The following is a 19203-nucleotide window of genomic DNA, read 5'->3' on the forward strand; positions in this document are numbered from 1 at the left end:
CCGACCGACTTCCACCCACGCCCCCGGGACAATCACTCCTGCCTTGTCCGCTAGAAGCCGGCCCACCCCGGCTTCTCCGGACCCCGCCTCTGAACCACGCCCCCCAGCAGCTCGTTGCTCAAGATCCCCGTACAAAATGGCGGCTGGGCCTGGAGAACCAACCATAGAGACGCCCACCTTCCGCGGAGAGCGCGCCGACCTCTTAAGGACGCCCGCGCCTCCCTGAGAGGCGTGCCGACGTCGTCTTCCGGCGGAGACGAAACAGCGGGCGCCGCCAAGGGCCCTTCTAGGAGAACAGCGAGCAGTCTCGGTGGTGCCGGGTCATCCGAGCCGTGTCACGTGGCTGGCGAAAGCCGTCGCGGAGGCTGGGGGGAGGAGAAATGGGCGGGAGGACTGGGGGATAGCTTGAGACCCGACGACGACGGGGTTGTCATGGAGCCGCGGGGCCGGGCTCGCGCATGCGCCACTCTACTCGCGGGTCGTCCGGTCGCGGAGCGGCGACCCCAATCCTAGGTGAGAAAAGGAGGGCTGAGGGTGAAGGGGGAGGGTTTGGGCGAGGAGCGTGGGAAAAGGAAGTGGGAGTAGGGGAGAGAAGAAGGGAAGCAAGGTAGGCAAGAGGCAGAGCCGGGACTTTTGGGGGACAGAGGGCCAAATGATGGGAGCAGGGGGTGGTGCGTTCCTCCCCCGTTTAGTTGGTCGGTTTTGCTGCGAGGGTCAGGACTGCGTGGCAGAGGAGGTCGCGGGTGAGGAGGGGGCTGTGTGTGGGGAGCAATTGGGGTAAGACTGTTAGGGCGGGTGAGCCCTGGTCTAGCCCTGGGGGCAGCAGTTGGCTGGGCATCCCGGCGGGGGAGCGCCTGGAGGCCCGCCGTGCTGGGAGCAGAGGGGCAGGGAATGGGCAGGTGAGTGGGCGCGGGAGCTGGTAACCCTGTGAGGGTCCTGGGCCTCCCGTTTGGGGATGAGGGGTAGTGCTCTGTTCTGGGCCCGGGGCACAGGTGTGCTGTCTTTTTCAGAGACTTGCTGTCACCCACTTTGCTGGTTCTTTCCCCTGGGTGACCAGCTTGCCAGGCGTGGTGCCAGGGGGTGGGGAGGTGGGAGAGAAGGTGGGCATTGCCAAGTAAGGAGTTAGTGGTTAGTGTGGGCGGGTTCAGAGGAGCTCTGATCCAGGCCCAGGGCACAGGCCGCAGCCAGGTTCCCTGTTATTGCCCAAGTCCTGGCAGTAAGCGTTGCCTGGGCGTTTGCCCTGGGAGGCTGGTGGTATGCCAGTCACAGCACAGTCCTAGGGTCTGCCCAGTTCTGCCCTGCTGAGCTGGCAGGCTGGTGGATGCCTGGAGGGCTCTCCTGCTGTCTGGCACAGATGTATCGTGGGCTGGTGCGAATGGGGGGTGGGTGGGCACCGTTAACTGTGAACCCTTCTCCAAGCAGGGGATTTGAGGAAGTTCTCTAATCTTATCTCCTCTTTGAAAGAGGAGAGTGGAGTTTGCCATACCAGGTCTCAAACAGAGCACATTGTATGTTCAGGATCTTTGACATGAATTTGCAGCCAAGCTGGAGCATGGAAATGGATGTGAAGGGGAAGATGAATATTAGAGATTTAGGTAGATGGGGTTTTTTTTCCTCCTTTGTTAAAAAATCCACAGACATTCCCCCAGAATGGTATCTCCGAATATGCAGACCAAAAGAAAATGACTTCAGAGAAAACCTAGTAATGTATTTATAATTCCAGCAATTACTTATGGCTTTCTGGGTGGTAAGGTCTTAATTTTCTGTGGCCTTGTCACTTTACTGTATTTAAGCCTCTGCTTCGGCTTTCACTTCACACCTCTGTCCATGCATGCCTGTTAAACACATGACACATTTTTAAAAGAACTTGAGCTCTCAGGAAAGTTGCCAAGTATCTATAAAAGGAGAGATCTGTGAGCAGCATTTCAGATCCTTCCCTTGTACACCTTGGGTCTCCTTTTTATCGTAGGCCTAAATCTCCATAGAGATTGTTTGTGGATTAGACCAACCTCTGATTTGGTTGCTGGATTTACCCCTGAGGTTTCAGCTTAGAATAAGGGGTGGATGAGATACCTGTTTCCTGCAGGAGACCAGACCTGGACCCGAGGTGACCATGGTGTTTGGAAATGCAGACTCTTGACCTTCAAGGTGTTCAGGTATTTTGGTGACAGCTCAGCTGCTAGGGCTGTCAGCAAGACTCAGCACGACAGAAGAGTTGTTGGAATTTATTATTCTGTGACTACCTCACACATTAATTGTTGGGCGCTGAGGTTGCAAAGATGAAAAGACAACCCTTGAGGTTGAAGAGACGAACAGATAATTAGACTCTAATGTAAGAAGTGCATAAATAGAAGAACCAAGTGCTGTGGAGCACTTGTTAGAATTTTATCTTATACCTATTTACGTAAACCTCTAAATTTATTGATTCACTTTCCATTGTGAGTTTTAGTGTATATTGTTCTCTGTGGGAACCTTTTGGACAGTGTGTTACATGTGCACTTGTAAGAGGCCCATTTCGGGTCAGTCCAAGCTTAACTTGGAGTCCTAATGCAGAGTTAGGCTCGTGAGGATCTGAGATGTTTGTAAGGCAGTCGTAGTGGTTTCCAGTTTGTGCCAGGGAGCAGAGATGGCACAGTGGGTATGAGCTTGGTAACCCATTTTCAACCCCTGGTCAGCTTATGAGCATCCAACTTTATTGTAAAATAATACTGAAGGGGCAAAAAAAAATCTTGAGGTTTTCAAACTTCGCTATTGGTGTGGCCCTGGGTTTGAGAGCACCAGTAGTAAATGCCATCACTCTGCCTCTCTCTTGTCGAGGGCCTCGTCTGGTGCTGTGTATGAATGGGTCTGTTGTTCACTGGCTAATTGACGTCCTCAGCGTCACTCCCAGGAGGGAAGTGCCTCTTTCAGGGAGAATAGGTCAAGTTGGCACGTAGCCCTTCATTCTGTTTCCCACTTGAACTTCCCTGGGACACTAAGACTATCTGCTGCTTGAAGAGAACTTTACTTAGGACAGAGGCTTCCACATCCAAAGCAGTCATTTTACTATTCTAAAGTAGATTATGTGCGTTATTTCCAGTTGCCACCAATTCCCCAGGATCTAAAATTTTAGCATCTGTTCTCCTTTTAACGTCAACGTTTCAGCACTTTGATTCCACGACCAATATTGTCCTATTGTCAGATAAGCCAGATAAATTCCTGTGTCTTTTCTGTAGCTCCGTTGACTACACTTTAATAACAGTAGCAAGACCTTGTTCATTGTCTTGTCACAAGGATTGTAGAAGTTGGAGTGCTTTATCTAAAATGCCTGTGAAATAATCCATTTCATAAGATAATGTGAAACTTTGTCAAGGTCTTAATTAGTTGCAACTAACATGAGCTATCTTCCTAATCTAAGTCAATAGTAGGGTCAGACTTGAATTAAGTCTAATTGCCGGTCCACCACCGATGTTTGCTTCCATTTTTGAAAGAGCCCTCTATTCACTTTCAGACAGTATTATTTCAGGAAAATGAAGCTATATACATTTGTTGGGTTTCATACAAAAGGATCCTGATTTAATTAGAGATAGTTTTACATTTTATTCTGCTTTTTAAACTGGATTGTCCATGCTGTCAAACTTCATAGCCGTCCAGTAGAGAGATGTGCTTTTGCATAGTGCCATGCAAGATGTGACAGTGCCATTGTTTATCTTTCATGCACGTAGTACTAAACGTGCTCTGTCAAAGAGTGCTTGGTTGACATGGGTTGAATGGGGAAGCCAGTCCCCTTAAATGAGTTAGATATGGTACAAAATAATTTTTACTTGGAATTGAGTTTAAAATTCTGATCAGTGTGCATTCCCTTTAGTCCACTTCTACTGTATGCAAAAGTATGAGCAAGAGGGTTTCTCAGGGATGCCTGTAAACCTCCTTGTCTTCTGTTTAATTTTATATTGAATCCCTCCTCTGCTTCTGGAGTAGTTAATGTTCTTCACTAGATCCTGTATTAGCAGCAATGTTCACACTTGGCATTTTCAGGGTATTTCAGATACAGTGCTGTTTGGCAGGGGGCCATGTTTCTCTCTACTCAGAAGGACAAATGGATGGAGTCGAGAATGGATTGTGAATAAAAACGCCACTGGGTGTTGCTTAAACCTACTATCTTAGTCCATTTGGGCTGTCATAACAAAATACCGCAGACTGGGTAGCTTATAAACCACAGAAATTTATTTCTCACAGTTCTAGAGGTTGAAAGTCCAATCTCAGGGTACCAGCATGGTCCAGGGAAGGCCCTCTTTCAGGTCACAGACTTCTCACTGACTGTGGTGGAAGGCGCTAGGAACCTCTCTGGAGCCTCTTGTAAAGCTCTAATCCCATGAGGTGAAGCCCTCATGACTTAAGCCCCACCTCCTAATACCATCATCTTTGGGGGTCAGGATTTCATATATGAATTTTGGGGGGACACAAACATTCAGACTATAGCACTTTGCAGTTCCATTATTATTATTGTTTTCCCTGTTGGTCCCCTGTTCTCTTTATCCCTGCAGTATCCTTACAGCTGGCATCCCTTGGCGATTCAGAGGGCCTTGTTAAAATATCTTGAAGAGCTAGTTGCTCCCATACTTTGCACTGTTAGCCTAGTTCTGGATCTACTTTGGACTAGCTGTGTGTCACTGGATCAAATCTAGGCTTCTTTCCAGGAAGTGGGCGACCAGGTCAGTTTGATTCACTCTAAACCCCCATTCCTAGCACGATGCCTGGTTCATAGCAGGCACTTGATAAATATTTTTATTTATTTATTTATTTTAAATTATTTATTTATTTATTTTTGGCTGCGTTGGGTCTTCGTTGCTGCGTGCGGGCTTTCTCTAGTTGTGGCGAGCAGGGGCTACTCTTCGTCACAGTGCACGGGCTTCTCATTGTCGTGGCTTCTCTTGTTGCGGAGCACGGGCTCTAGGCGCACGGGCTCTAGGTGCATGGGCTTCAGTAGTTGTGGTGCATGGGCTCAGTAGTTGTGGCGCACGGGCTCAGTAGTTGTGGCTGACGGGCTCTAGAGTGCAGGCTCAGTAGTTGTGGTGCACGGGCTTAGTTGCTGTGCGTCATGTGGGATCTTCCTGGACCAGGGCTTGAACCCGTGTCCCCTGCATTGGCAGGCGGATTCTTAACCACTGCACCACCAGGGAAGTCCAGTAAATATTTTTAAATGACTGAATGTAACTTATCTGAGCCTCAACTTCCTCCTCTGAAAAATGGGATAGCAACTGAGGAGGACATTGTGAGGCTCAAGGAAAGAACCTTAACAGCAATAATGTTATGGGCGTTTGTGGAATCAAAGCACTATTATATATGGTCTTATGTGTGCATAGAAGTGCTTCTTAAGCCAAAATGTAGCATGCATATATAAGGAGTTGTTTTTACTCTGTTCACTACCTCATCCAAAGAAGTGGAAAGTTAATTTGAGAAACTACACTCTGGGAGGTGGCAGAAAGTCCGGGGCCTGCAGTTGTATCCTGGGAAGCAAGCCTGGTCCGAGGTGGGCATCCCCTCTGCTTTCCTCCCTCAGGGAGCATTCCAGAAAGCCTAATCAAATGTGTCTTTGTTAGCAGTTTACAAAGCTTCCACTGAGAAAGTGGTTTGTGTGCTTTGCATTTGTAATGGAATTAGAGGGCAGTGAGAGGACAGTGAACCTCCTTTTGGGTGGAAACCATTCTACTGTTGAGTAAACTTGTAGCCTTTGTCAGCTGAGACCGCTGAGAAAGTGCACACACAGCAAGTGGGCGCACCGGTGTTCTTTGCCCTTAGTTTACTCACCATTTGCCTCACCTGTCTCAGCTCTTCAGGCAATGACTTCTTATGTGATTGTTTTTCACAGGGCAGTCCAGATGAAAAGAGTACTGATGAATGCACTTCCAGCCCAGTAAAACATGGAGAGGAAGAACCCATCCAGAGAGGGCTCTAGAAGGCTCTCAGCCAAACTAAGCAAAGGCCCAGAGATGAAAAAAGTGTCTCGTCAACTCGGCATGGCAGCTGCTGAATCAGATAAGGACTCTGGATTTTCAGGTTAAAAATACCTTATCATTTCTACATTGTAATGAATGATTTGCCTGAAAAACGTCCTCCGTAAAAACTCATTTGTGTGATAAGGATGGGAAGATTTCACCCACAGGAGAAATAGTTTTCTGATCTCTTCAAATGGTAATTCTGTTGCCATATGGCGGGGTACTCATCCCAGTCATGGTGGGGTTAGTTCTGAAGGAATGATTTGACATCTTTTTTCCACTTAGACTCTCAACTTTAAATCTTATATTTCCAACTGTGGCAAGTGGTTACTGGAAAAATATATTTAAATACTCATAATTCTATTGTTTTACCTCCTTTTTCATAGGAATAGTTACATTGTAGGGAAGAAAACCTGCACGTTGTCACCACATATAACAAATTAAACAAAAGTAGTATATAATTTGTTAAGATAACTTTTTTGCTGAGAAAGTATTTGCTGTGTTTAAAAACATTTCCCCCCATAACCCATCCCTGCCAGTATTTGTGCCTTTTGTATTTGGACTACGAGCCTCCTGGCCCAATTCCAAACTTGAGTATCTGTTAGAGACGAGAAAGCAGGACAGTTTTCCGTATTGGTTTGTCTTATACTTCATCTGAAAGGACTAGTTGCATACCCAGTAAATCTTTTAATTTTGTGCCAAGGCTTTTTTATTTCCAGGTCTGAGAGTAGTGGCTTAAATATGGCTCTAGTGTCAACATTTTGGCCCAGGGGATGCAGAGGGGTGATGCCGGGGGATTCTGGCTGGGTTAGCATCCTGAGAGTGGAGCCCTCTCCTGGAGAAAGGTTTATATTATCCAGCCCACAGAGACTTACCAGTCCACCGTGTTGATTTATTAATTTATAGTGAGAAATGCAGCTGTTAGGAAGACTAGAACTCTATCATCCTTAGATTGGTGTATTTTTTCCCTGTAGGTATGCTGCACGGGAAGCCAAATTATAAATAGACTGTTGCTCAGAGGAACAGAGCACCGTCCTAGGGATTCGAATAAGGACAGTTCAGGGAAGGGAGGGTAGGTTTATAGCCCTTTGGGTTTTTCTTCTCAATCTTTTTTTTTTTTTTTTTTTTAATTTATTTATGGCTGTGTTGGGTCTTCGTTTCTGTGCGAGGGCTTTCTCTAGTTGAGGCAAGCGGGGGCCACTCTTCATCGCGGTGCGCAGGCCTCTCACTATCGCGGCCTCTCTTGTTGCGGAGAGCACAGGCTCCAGACGCGCAGGCTCAGTAATTGTGGCTCACGGGCCCAGTTGCTCCGCGGCATGTGGGATCTTCCCAGACCAGGGCTCGAACCCGTGTCCCCTGCATTGGGAGGCAGACTCTCAACCACTGCGCCACCAGGGAAGCCCCCTCTTCTCAATCTTCTAGCATTGTTTCCCAAGCTTGCCTCATCATAAGGCTCATCTGAGGCATTTGTTAAAAATACTGATCACCAGACCCCTCTTCTGGAGACTGTGATATTGAGGGTCTGGGGGAGGACCTGGAATGTGAGTTTTATACTTTTACAAGTGTCTCTGGTGATTCCTGTGATCAGACAGGTTTGGGAAACTTTGCAGGCCTAGTGTCTTTTTTCTTCTTTCTTTTAATATCGTGTTTGGTTTTTGTCTGTTTTTCATATCATGAAGGTAGTACATGCTCATGGTAGAAGCTTAGAAATTTAGGTACATGCAAAGAAGGAAACAAACATTAACCATAATCTCACCTCCTGTTATTCTCAATACTGTGGCCATTTTGGTACTTCTTCCAATAACTTCAGTTCTGTCAGGCCAGCTGTTCTGTAGCATGTCCCAAAGTCTGGATAGTTTTTCTGAAAGTTTCCTATTCTCTATGCAGAAGTGCCTTAAGAAGTATTGTGCTGTTCAGACATAAGGCAGTATCAAAATTCATACTCAAATTCACTATGCTCCAGAAAGTGGCCCGTGAATACCTTCAGCCACATCTGGGCCAGGTGCCAGTGGTTTCGTCACTGCCTGAGTTATCGTTCCAGTCACCTTGGGATGTGATGTAATTTGCAATTATTAATTAGCTGCAGTCCATATTGAGATTTTTCCCATTGTCCCAATAGTGGCCTTTATAATTGTTAGTCTTTTTGTATATTTGTTTGTTTTGGGTCCAGAACCCAGTTGAAGGCTGTGCATTTCATTTAATTGTCCTTGTCTTTTTTTTTTTTAATTTTAAAATTTATTTATTTATTTAATTTTTGGCTGCGTTGGGTCTTTGCTGCGCTGGCTTTCTTTAGTTGCGACGAGCTGGGGCTACTCTTCGCTGTGGTGCGTGGGCTTCTCACTGCGGTGGCTTCTCTTGTTGCGGAGCACAGGCTCTAGGCGCATGGGCTTCAGTAGTTGTGGCACGTGGGCTCAGTAGTTGTGGCTCGCGGGCTCTAGAGCACAGGCTCAGTAGTTGTGGCGCACAGGCTTAGTTGCTCCGCGGCATGTGGGATCTTCCCGGACCAGGGCTGGAACCAGTGTCCCCTGCCTTGGCAGGTGGATTTTTAACCACTGTGCCACCAGGGAAGCCCTGTCCCTGTCTTTTAAATCTTATTTAGTCTAGACCAGCTCCCTCGTCTTCCCGTTCTTTTTTTTGGGACATTGTCGTCTTTAAAGGAGTTAGGCCTGTTGTTTTGTAGAATGTTTCACACTGGATTTCTCTGGTAGCTTCCCCATTATCAGAAATAGGCTAAACATTTTTTTAATAGAAAACTAAATTTTTGATGTTACATCCTTCTCATTGCAACACATAAGGTGACTCCTAAGCGTGTCTTATTCTTGGTGACACTCTGATTAAAGGAGTAGGTGTATACCAGATTTCTTTATTGCAAAAGTACTCTTTTCTCTTTGGAATTAATGAGCAATTTATGGGATGATACTCTGAGATTGTGTGACTATCCTGTTCCCCAACAAACTCTTGACTAGTGATTTTAGCATCCATTGATGATCCTTGCCTGAACCAATTACAACATTTGTGGTTTGAAAATGGTGATCTAATCCTATCATTCCTTGTACATTTTATTAGCTGACAGCCCTCTCTAAAGAAGTACTTCTCTCCTCTGCCCCCTTTTTTGAGCATCATTGTGGATTCACGGAATTTTTTTGTGATTTTGTTTGTCAATCCATTATCATTATTCTTTTTGATACTCAAATTGTCCCACATTTGGTCAGTGGGAGTCCCTTCTAGGTGGCGCCTGTGTCTTTGACATGTCCCCATTTGTGTTGGAGCACTTCCTTGCTTTCTGGGACAGTAAGATGTCCAGGCTCATCTTGCACCTTCCCTGCCAAAGATATCAGCCATTTCTGCAAGGAGCCCTGGTTTCCTTTTTGTGCAGAATGGCATTTAGAAACCAAGATACATGTACAAGGTACGCACTTTTCTTCTGAAGTCCTTTGTTTCTGGCCTAATAGTTCTTAACTAGAGGTGCACATTTGGATTACTTGTAGTGCTTTGTGAAAATAACACGTGCTTGGACACCAGATAAATCAATTCAGTAGAGTGAGGGGAAGACCCCAACACCAGTAATTTCTAAAAAGCATCTTTGGAGAATCTGATTAAATGCAAGTGTTGACAGTTGCTCTCTTCTAAATTATAGTCACATTCCAGTCCTGCCTCATCCAGACGACTCTGAGATTCTTGATGAGCATTTAGGGTATTCCCAGACTCCTCACTGGCAGGGTTACTGCAGTCTCTTGGTTTACTCCAGCAGGGAGCTAATTAAGCCCTTTCTGTATGGATTTCACGTAGAGCAGCCTTCTTTTCTTTGTGGCAGAGAGTATCTTTCCATCACCCATTGTGCAGAACCCCCAGTGGGCACACTCAGCATGCATTTAGGACACTAACAAAGGAGGTGCTTAACTGGGTGGAGGAGGAAAACAAAGAAAGACACATTGTAAACCTCATCTTGGTGAACTTATCCAGAATTTTACAATTAGAAAACTTAGGAGGAAGCTATTTTAATTTCAGCGTGGAGGTAAGTCTTGAGGTTTTATAGGTTGGTTTTGTTTTTGTTATTATTGTTACATCATGTAGTGCCCAGAGCCTCTAAAGGTCTTATTAATCTTGCCCCAAGTCACACGCACACTCCTCTTCCCTTTCAACAACAGATTCTTAAGAGTGATGAGCTGACTATGAAGGCTTTACCCACTTCTCCTGTAGACTGGTGATGGTTACTTTCTCATGAACCCAAATGGATGCAGGCTTTTGTCTGTAATAGAGTTAGAAGGGAAGTCAGCTGTCCTAGGGCAGTGATTCTCAATCTTTTGGGGTGGGAGGGATAATTATGGCTCCCATTGAGAATCCAGTGAAAGTTAAAGACCTACTCCTCAGAAAAATTCACAAAAACATGTATCGCAAATGTTCCATTCCGTTTCAAGGGGTCCATGGCTCCTCAGGAGGACTGGTTAAGAGCCTGAGTGAACTGACCATTTTTCTGCCCACCAGATGGGAGCTCTGAATGCCTGAGCTCGGCAGAGCAGATGGAGTCTGAGGACATGCTGAGCGCCTTAGGCTGGAGCCGAGAAGACAGGCCAAGGCCGAGCGCCAAGCCTGCGAGCGGTGCCTTCCCAACACTGGCCCCCGTGGTTGTCATGAAGAACGTGCTGGTCAAACAGGTGAGGAGGACTGAGCTCTCGTAACTCCTTTGCACACTAGAGTTTCTGAGCTTCCTGTGCACAGAGCTTCTCCCTCTCTGCCAAGGAGAGATGTGAGAAGCAGACCGCCGGCACCACACCAACACGTGCTTCTGTGCTGGGAAGAGGTTGTGTCCTTTCAACTACTGACGGTGTTTGAAAAAGGAATACAAGGGTCATCACATGTGTTCTCATTTTCCAGACAGTAAGACTGTTTTATTTCTGTATCCCTAGTTTGTCCAAAGTGATCTGGAATACTTTAGTCATGTTTAAAGGAACCAAGCAGAAATGTCCTAACTTCTATAGTGCATTCTAAGATATGACAGAATTTAAGGTAGAAACAAGAGGATCTCTTTTTAATTTGACTGGGACTTTTAGAAATATTTTTTTGAGAAGTAGAGGCAATTTCCCTGTTTCTCGTGTTACATTCTGAGCACTTTCTTAGTAATCAGCCTAAGCTATGTCATTAGTGAGAAAGGAGCTCTTTGGGTTAGGTATGGCTATACCAGCAGACTCCACACAGCATTGTTGAGGAATTGAAAAATAACCCTGTTTCAGGCTTCCTTATATAACTATGCAAATTATGTGATTATTGTCTAGATACGAAAGAAAAGAAGATGTAGATAAAAATCTAAGCTAAGCCCCAGTGTTTGAAACAAACAACTCAATCACATGAACTTAAAGAACATGTAACCTTACCCTACTTTGCTCTAAAGTAGATCAGTCCTCGCTGGGCCCGTTGATGAGGTTACTCAAAGCTAGTGAAGTTTGAAATCTGGCTGCTGTATGTTGTTGACCTTCCCCCCTTAGGTAGAAGAACGTGGCTGTAGCCTGACAGGAGACCTTAATGTCTTAACTATTACCTAGTTATTGCTGAACAACACAAACTGATTTTCAACAAGGCAACCTGGTGAGTTGGGAAAAAGAATTTGCAGATATTTGCTTGGCAGATCACATCTCAGCTGGAAGCACAGCTCTCCTCACTGAAGTGAGGCGAGAGAGTAAAGACATGAAATGGAGCCCAAATGAGATTGTCCAGGCCCCACCAGTGCTTCTCAGGGCTTCCTGTCTCCTGCTCTTTCCTCCCTGCCTTCCTCTCTGGCCCCCTGGTCACTCTTTCTTAGGCATCTTCGTTGATTGTTGTGGGCGAGGCTGGCAGCTCCAGAGGGCTGAGGACAGCCCGCAGTTGCAGGGTGAGTAGGTGGGCCCAGCAGAGCCATCTTCTTCAGGACAAAGGCCCACTGGGAAGGCTGCTGGGCTTGATCAGGAGACAGGAGGCTTGGGGGCAGACTGACCTGATGGAGGAGTCTAGGAGTTTTGTTTTCTCACATATGCTAGAATCCAGCACATTCCAAATTTAAAAGCATTATACACTTTTTAAAATCTCTGCTTATTGCATAATGTCTTAGTTATTGCTGCTTGGTTTTAGGATTTTTCTTTTGAGGCTCTGATTCCAGTTCTGTCACCAGACTGCGTGATCTTACACACAATTACTTACTTAATCACTGTGAACTTCATTTTCCTCATCTTTAACATGAGGCTAGGATTGATTCTAGAGATCCTATCCAAGACCCTATGATTCTGAGATCCTATCCAAGTCTAAAATCTTGTCTGGTATTCCCTCAGGTGATTTCAATAAGAATGGTACCTTGTAAAATCTAAATTAGAACAAATAAGCTAAGTATCTAAGTGGGCATAACAATAGCATTAGGAAGAATAATCCAGCGAAATCACCTTGGGAAAGCAACGAGTTAGGTATTTTCTGGATCCATTTGCCTTGTAGGTCAACCCTTACGGCATGAGTGAGCAGGGGGACAGCCTGAAGTTCTGCTCTTGACTGATCTGGACTAGGCTGATCTCTTCTTTGAAGGACCCCTGATTTTTGTATCTCCTCTGACGGGGGAGTGTGGTTGCTAGGCCCAGCATTGCTTGCTTATGGACATCCCAGAGTAGATTTGAACACCAAGAGGGCTCCAGAATGGACTCTCCAGGTCATCCCAGCCTTTGCACAGGAGATGAACTGTAGTTGAACTTGGCCAAGAGTTCCTAAGCAGGTATCCAAGAAGCTGAAATGTATGCAAATCAGGTGCCGGTGTGGGAGCAGAGTCCATCGCTTTCCTCAGATAAATCACATGACTGCACTCAGGGTAAGAGCCTCTGTCAGGCTCTCTCTCTCTGCCTAGCCTCATCTATACTCATATCTTTGGGCCCGGGTTGGAATTGGACTGGCTTTTAAATATTAGAGACAAGTTCATGGAAAGTCCTTGTAATAAAGAGTCTGAGTCCATCTTTTAAATGAATAAATACATGAGAAAAGTAGCCATGCCCTTCTTTATTAGATTACTATCTGAATCAGTACTTTAATTAAAAAGTAAAATGTATAATTGAGGAGTAATAGAACAAAAGCAATGTAGCAGAACGGTTTGGATGGGTTTTAGAGTCAGAGGATGGAATCCTATCTTCACCACTTAGTAGCTTGGGGACTGAAAGCAAGTTATTTCAACTTCCTAAGCCTCAGTTTCCTGTTTGTGAAAGGAAATGATAACTACCTCATGGGATCATTATGGCGATTCAGTGAGACAACGCATGTGACACGTCACACACAGTGCTAGCCTGTGGTAAGCACCCGTACACGGTGGTTGTTCCTGCCTTGCAGAGCTTTGTGGTAGTCGGGCGTCATTGCCTTAAATACGGGGGCCCATGGACTCCTGACAATATGTCACTTTTTAATCAAAAGTTGTTTTCAGGTAAAAGAGGTTCCAGATGTAACTAAATGAAGGTAGACTGGTGTGAAGTCACTTTTATAGTATTGAGATTAGCACACTTTAACTTATGCCGGCAAATTGTACTATCCATTGTTTTTTTTAAAAAAAAAATTTTTTTTTAATTAAAAAAAATTTTTTTTAATTTTAATTAATTTATTTAAAAAACTTTTTTTGTCACATTGCACGATATGTGGGATCTTAGTTCCCCCTCCAGGGATCGAACCCGCGCCCCCTGCAGTGGAAGCGTGGAGTCTTAGCCACTGGACCACCAGGGAAGTCCCCTGTCCATACTTTTATTGCCTTCCTTGTGACCTTAACTATGTCACTACTTCACCTTCCTACAGTTTCTTTTTCTCGAGTGATAGCACTTGAATAAAGATAGCTATTTCCTCCAGTTTTCCCTTAAGCAAAAAAATATATGATGTCAGACCCAAATGTATTTTTAAGCCACATCTCCAGTCATGTTAAGAAGGGCTACCCCGTGTGTGAGGGAAGCTCGGTACTTACATCTGAGCGTTTGCTTTGCCTCTTGGACAGCTGCAGGTGACACGTCGTGTGCTGCTCTTTTCCTTTGCTTTTTCCTTCAGGGCGGCAGCTCGCCGCAGCTCCAGTCCTGGTCTGTGCAGCCCTCCTTTGAAGTGATCTCAGCACAGCCCCAGCTCTTATTCCTTCATCCACCCGTACCGTCTCCTGTCAGCCCGTGTCACGCTGCTGAGAAAAAGTCGGACTCCAGGAACTACTTGCCCATTCTCAACTCTTACACCAAAATAGCCCCACACCCAGGCAAAAGGGGCCTTTCCCTCAGCCCAGAAGAAAGAGGAGAAGGTGGAATGCAGAAGAAGATCTGTACTGAGAGACTTGGGCCAAGCCTGTCTTCTATTGAGCCGACCAAGACTGGTGCCGGCCCATCCGGGCCCCCGACTCCAGCGCCCCCCAGCACCAAGCTTGCCGAGGACTCAGCTCTTCAGGGTGTGCCCTGCCTGGTGGCAGGTGGAAGTCCACAGACGCTTCAGCCAGTGTCCAGCAGCCATGTGGCTAAAGCTCCCAGCCTGACCTTTGCTTCCCCCGCCAGCCCTGTCTGTGCGTCAGACAGTACCCTGCATGGGATGGAGAGCAACTCCCCGCTGTCCCCGCTGTCAGCTAGTTACAGCTCCCCTCTGTGGGCTGCAGAGCACCTCTGCCGCAGTCCAGATAGCTTTTCAGAGCAGCGGCAGAGCAAGCACAGGCGCTTTCAGAATACCCTGGTAGTCCTACACAAATCTGGTTTGCTGGAGATCACTTTGAAAACCAAGGAGTTGATTCGTCAGAACCAGGCAACTCAGGTGGAACTAGACCAGCTAAAGGAGCAGACCCGGCTATTTATCGAGGCCGCCAAGAGCAGGGCTCCTCAGGCTTGGGCCAAGCTGCAGGCGTCTTTGACATCAGGGGCAGGTCATACTGGCAGTGACCTAGAAGCATTCTCCCATCAGCCAGACATATAACATAGAAGGCATATTTTCCTGTTACTTGAGTGGTTCTTTTTAACTCTTTTACCGTTATCTACTCCTGTTTCCCAAAGCTTATGTAAGAGCTTTCCTTTTAAACTTAAACTGTTCAGCGGTTCCCTTACGAAGCCACGTGCCAATACCTGGCTGCTGTCTTAACCTGTGGTCTGTGCACAGTTTACCTTTGTCTCCGTTCCACTGAGGACCTCAGATTTGGGTGTCCACGAGTCCCTCTTCCTTAGCCTGCAGGCACTTCGATGGATCACGGGGCAAAGCGGGAAAGATGCTTGTGGGGGGCCCTTCTAGCTGTCACTTCCCACCATCCCACTCACCGCAATCAGGGATGCAGTGACGCAGACAAGCATACAGAGTGACACCTGCCAAGCCAGGGAGTCGGTGACATAAGGAGCCCTTCGTGGATCTTCCCTTGAAGGTCTCAGTCACAGAGGAAAATACAAGAGGAGGGTGTTTGCATTCCACGAGGCATTGTGCCATTTGGGGGAAACCTAAAATGCTTTCAGATGCTTTGGGCACACATTGGTCCTCGGATGCAAGCACTTAATCACTTAAAGCTTTGTTTCTTTAAACTCGAAAGTCAAGGGGAAAGGGTAGTACCATTAACTCGTACACTTTAATCATAAGCCAGATTTCTGTTAAACTGGTAGGTGAAATATTTCAGATTTGTAAAGTATGGAATGGATTTAGGACCATCTGGAGCTACAGTTGATGAACTGCTTTTTTGACTCAGAGTCTAAAGAAAGGAGAAATGGCTAGCATCTCTTGGTTGAGAGCTGGAAGATTCTGATAATTTATGCTTTTTACTCTCTCTCTCTTCTTTTGAAACAATGCAAAAGAAGATTTTCTTATATGTGAAAATCCTAAAAGAGACCTTCATGGTTCCCGATTGTGTAATGCAAGTCAGCCCTCTGCTACCATCTTTTTTTCCCCCTTTTTTTTTACAAAAGAGGAAAGAAATGATTATTAAGCTTGATAAACTTTGAATTAAAATCATCATAAGGTTATGACATTAAGTCCACAAAAAATTGGGAAACGTTCTTATCCATTTTCTTTCCACATCCAGAGTTTTCATTTGTCTTATGTCACAGTGATGTGGAGCAGAGTCTTCTGTGTTTCTTTCGTGCATTGGATTTGGCTGCAAAGCCAAAGGTGTAGTGGGTTATGTGAAGTCCATCTAGAAATGGAGAGTGTTATGAGAACTTGCAGATGACGCACACTCTTTCAGCCTCACTGTAAACTAGATTTCTAAGTAGTAAAGTTGCCAGCTTTTTATCCTCCCATTTAAAAATTTCATCCTCTTGAAAATCTTTGTACCAGTTACTTTAGTAAGAAATTCTGTATGACCAACTTCATCTTTTCTGCAAGGAAAATGTTCTTGAAGTTCTACCAAGGCCAGAAGCTAATGCTCATGTTTGCTAGGTAGTTGTAACTTTTAACATAGTTTTAAAATTACAAGGCTTCGGATTGCCTGCATTTTGTTCTCAAACATGTACAATTCAGATATGACCAATTTAGAAGTAAACAACTCAGTAAAATCTTTAGACTCTCCTGGTAAATGCAGAATTATTACCTGCCATTTGCTTTCTGAAAGATTTCAAAAATCAGAGCAAATGTGTCTTTAAGCAGACTCTGCTCCTTTTAATATTTTTCTCTTGGCCCACACCCTTTGCCTCTCCTGAATCTGTGTGGTGCTGCAGGAGCTCTGCTCTGCATGCCATGCTAGGAAGCTTCCTTTTTGGCAGAGTATGTTTGGCAGCAAAGCTCTAGAAACAGGTGCCTTCAGAACAGCCTGGGCACCAGTCATGAGTCTTACTGAGTCAAAAATCTGAACACACTTGCTGAGAACCAAATTTATTCCTTCAGAAAAACCCTCTGTGGAGCTGTATGCGTCTTGGACTCTTCTTCCTAGATTAAGGTTTGCATTCCCTCCTGTCAGGTAAAAGACGATGAAAGCCGTCATTGATCCTCACTGCTGAGTGACAGGGAGAAGCAGCACCCCCCCGCCCCCGCCCCCGCCCCCGCCCCCGGCTCTTCTCTGATGCTGTAACTCAGTGTGGAAGTCTCTCTGGGCTCTTAGCCTGGGTGCTCTTTACCTAGTGGAGCAGTAAGCAGATGAAGCCACTTAGAGAAGCTGGTCGTGGAAGGAGAGACCCACTGAGGCTAGCAGACATGTGGAGCCAGAAGCCAGATCGGCAAAGGGAGGAACCTCGGAGTTGAAGGATCTCCGTTGGTTTCACAAGGCTGTAAGTAGTAATGGTTTTAGTGATGCGTGATTTGATCTGGTATGAAGTTCTGTGGCAAAGCTGCTGTTTTCTAAAAGCCATTCTTAGCTCAAACCAACCCTTAAGAGAAGTTTCGGCAGATTGTGTTGGCAGTATTGAAACATCTAGAAAAAGCTGCTGATTGAATTGGTTATGGGAATGGAGTTTGGTGACATTTGTAATTTATTACACTCATTGCTTTTTATCGATTGTGGTATTGTCTGACTTTACTATGATTCCTTCAGCAGAAAAGTAACTCTCGTGCATATATTGAAGTGTTTTTCCAGCTATGAATTCTTTAGGGTAGAGATTTATTTACCAAATGTGAATTCTTTTGAGGAAGTATGAAGTTTTGTAGAAATTGACTGTGAAATGTCAGAGAAAAATAAAAGTCACTTACTTGAAAACTATTTGGCCTTTGGGCTTTATAACTGCTTAAAATGCTAAGTGAGATCAAGAGTAAATGTTTGATTGATTTAGGTTTCATACATATGTACTCGTGTCATTTGGGGATACTGGGATTAGTTACTGAACTTGTGGAAATTCATTGTTCAGACTCTCACCAGTGTGAACTTAAAGGAGATGCAGGCACTCTTAAGGCAAAGGGATAGTCCAACTTTCCCTAGAGTCATGGAGGTTTATATTGGGTAGGTTGGGAGGAGAGAGAGGAGAATACAATCCAATGATTTCTTCCATCTGATAACGACACTTTCACAAACAGAATTTTTAAGTGACAGAACCACTACAGTTGTCTCCTGGGATAAACTAAAGCCATATCAAGTGAAGTTCTTTCTACCACAGAGAGGTCCTTAGCAAGTTCATCTCCAAGGCTTTTCCTTCATGCTTCTCCGAGTTGATTCCTAAGGCTCTGCTCCTCATCAAGGTTCACCTACAGAGTCTCAACAGGGAGATGTGTAGTCTTCCCTGCTCTCCGAGGCCAGTCAGGACACCCCTCCTGGGGTTTTTAAGTCACTGGGAAAATAAAAAGCTTATCATCATTTAAAGGCCTGTAGGGTTGCCATAGTCTAATTCTTACAGCATTATTTCTGTTCTACACAATTTTCTAAGTAACTTTTTAAAAGATGGCTGTAAGACCACTAAAACGAACAAAAATGAGTAAAGATGGCTAGAAGAGGCCCCTCCTGAAATAGAGAACCGCCCTCCCATAAGAGATGGAATCTAGAGACGCGAGAGCCACAGAGTGGATCCTGCAAGGCTTAGGAGAGCACTGTTATTGTCGTCCCTGGCCCTTGGACATGATTCCTGTACATGGAAATACCTGCCCGTTGCAAACATGTCTGTTTAACCCTCGTCTTTTATGACATCATTGCAGATTGTAGCCTGGTGCGGTGGGGTCTAAAGACCTCCATGCACCTGTCACATCTGTCACTCATTAACTTGGTGACTTTGGATAAGTCACTGAACCTCTATAGGTATCACTCCTCTCAGTTGAATAATAAAGAATTGAAACTGGTTCTCTCTGTGGTGCTTCCCAACTCTAGCCATTTGTAAGATCTCTATCTGTGTCACAGGTGAGGCTTAAAATTACAGATCTTCCTCATTTTACAGTAGGGTTACATCCTGATAAACCCATCATAAGTTGAAAATATCCTAAGTCAAAAATGCATGTGGTACACCTGACCTACCGAACATCATAGCTTAGCCCAACCAACCTTAAACTTGCCCAGAACACTTACATTAGCCTACAGTTGGGCAAGATCATCTCACACAAAGCCTATTATATAATGATGTGTTGGATAGCTCATGTAATTTGTTGACTGCTGTACTGAAAGTGAAAACAGAACGGTTGTCTGAGTACAGAATGGCGGTAAGTATATCGGTTGTTGACCTTCGTGATCGCGTGGCTGACTGGGGGCTGCCCAGCATCACGAGAGGATCCTACTGCACATCACTCGGCCGGGGAAGAGATCAAAATTCAAAATTTGAAGTAGGGTTTCTGCAGAATGCCTCTCTCTTTCGCACCATCATAAAGTCAAAAAATCCTAAGTCGGAGACTGTCGGTA

General features: G+C 45.3%; 2 protein-coding genes and 1 long non-coding RNA gene across 5 annotated transcripts in view; all 3 read left to right on the forward strand.

The window, feature by feature from the left end:
• The first annotated feature begins 367 nt into the window (after nt 1-367).
• Nucleotides 368-18654, forward strand: CIPC (CLOCK interacting pacemaker). Of its 3 annotated transcripts, XM_036841859.1 has the most exons (5): nt 373-513; nt 4527-4694; nt 5852-6039; nt 10464-10633; nt 14004-18654. In XM_036841859.1, exons 3-5 carry the CDS (start codon nt 5904-5906, stop codon nt 14895-14897), a joined length of 1200 nt encoding a protein of 399 aa, XP_036697754.1. In that variant the 5' UTR covers nt 373-513; nt 4527-4694; nt 5852-5903; the 3' UTR covers nt 14898-18654. The 3 variants fall into 3 exon arrangements, with proteins under 3 accessions (XP_036697753.1, XP_036697754.1, XP_036697755.1); XM_036841858.1 differs by lacking the exon at nt 4527-4694 and having other exon boundaries at nt 368-513; nt 14004-18653; XM_036841860.1 differs by lacking the exons at nt 373-513; nt 4527-4694 and adding an exon at nt 2075-2235.
• Nucleotides 10644-13535, forward strand: LOC118889764. The gene is made up of 3 exons (XR_005018614.1): nt 10644-10856; nt 11462-11561; nt 13187-13535. It is a non-coding gene; the product is annotated as an uncharacterized LOC118889764 (long non-coding RNA).
• TMEM63C (transmembrane protein 63C) overlaps nt 17086-19203 on the forward strand; it is a 132584-nt gene continuing 130466 nt past the window's right edge. Inside the window, exon 1 of the mRNA XM_036841854.1 lies at nt 17086-17161. The gene's annotated coding sequence lies outside the window, so the exon portion shown is untranslated. The remainder of the gene's footprint in view (nt 17162-19203) is intronic.

Source organism: Balaenoptera musculus, chromosome 2 (genome assembly GCF_009873245.2).
Source record: "Balaenoptera musculus isolate JJ_BM4_2016_0621 chromosome 2, mBalMus1.pri.v3, whole genome shotgun sequence".
Lineage (NCBI taxonomy): Eukaryota > Metazoa > Chordata > Mammalia > Artiodactyla > Balaenopteridae > Balaenoptera > Balaenoptera musculus.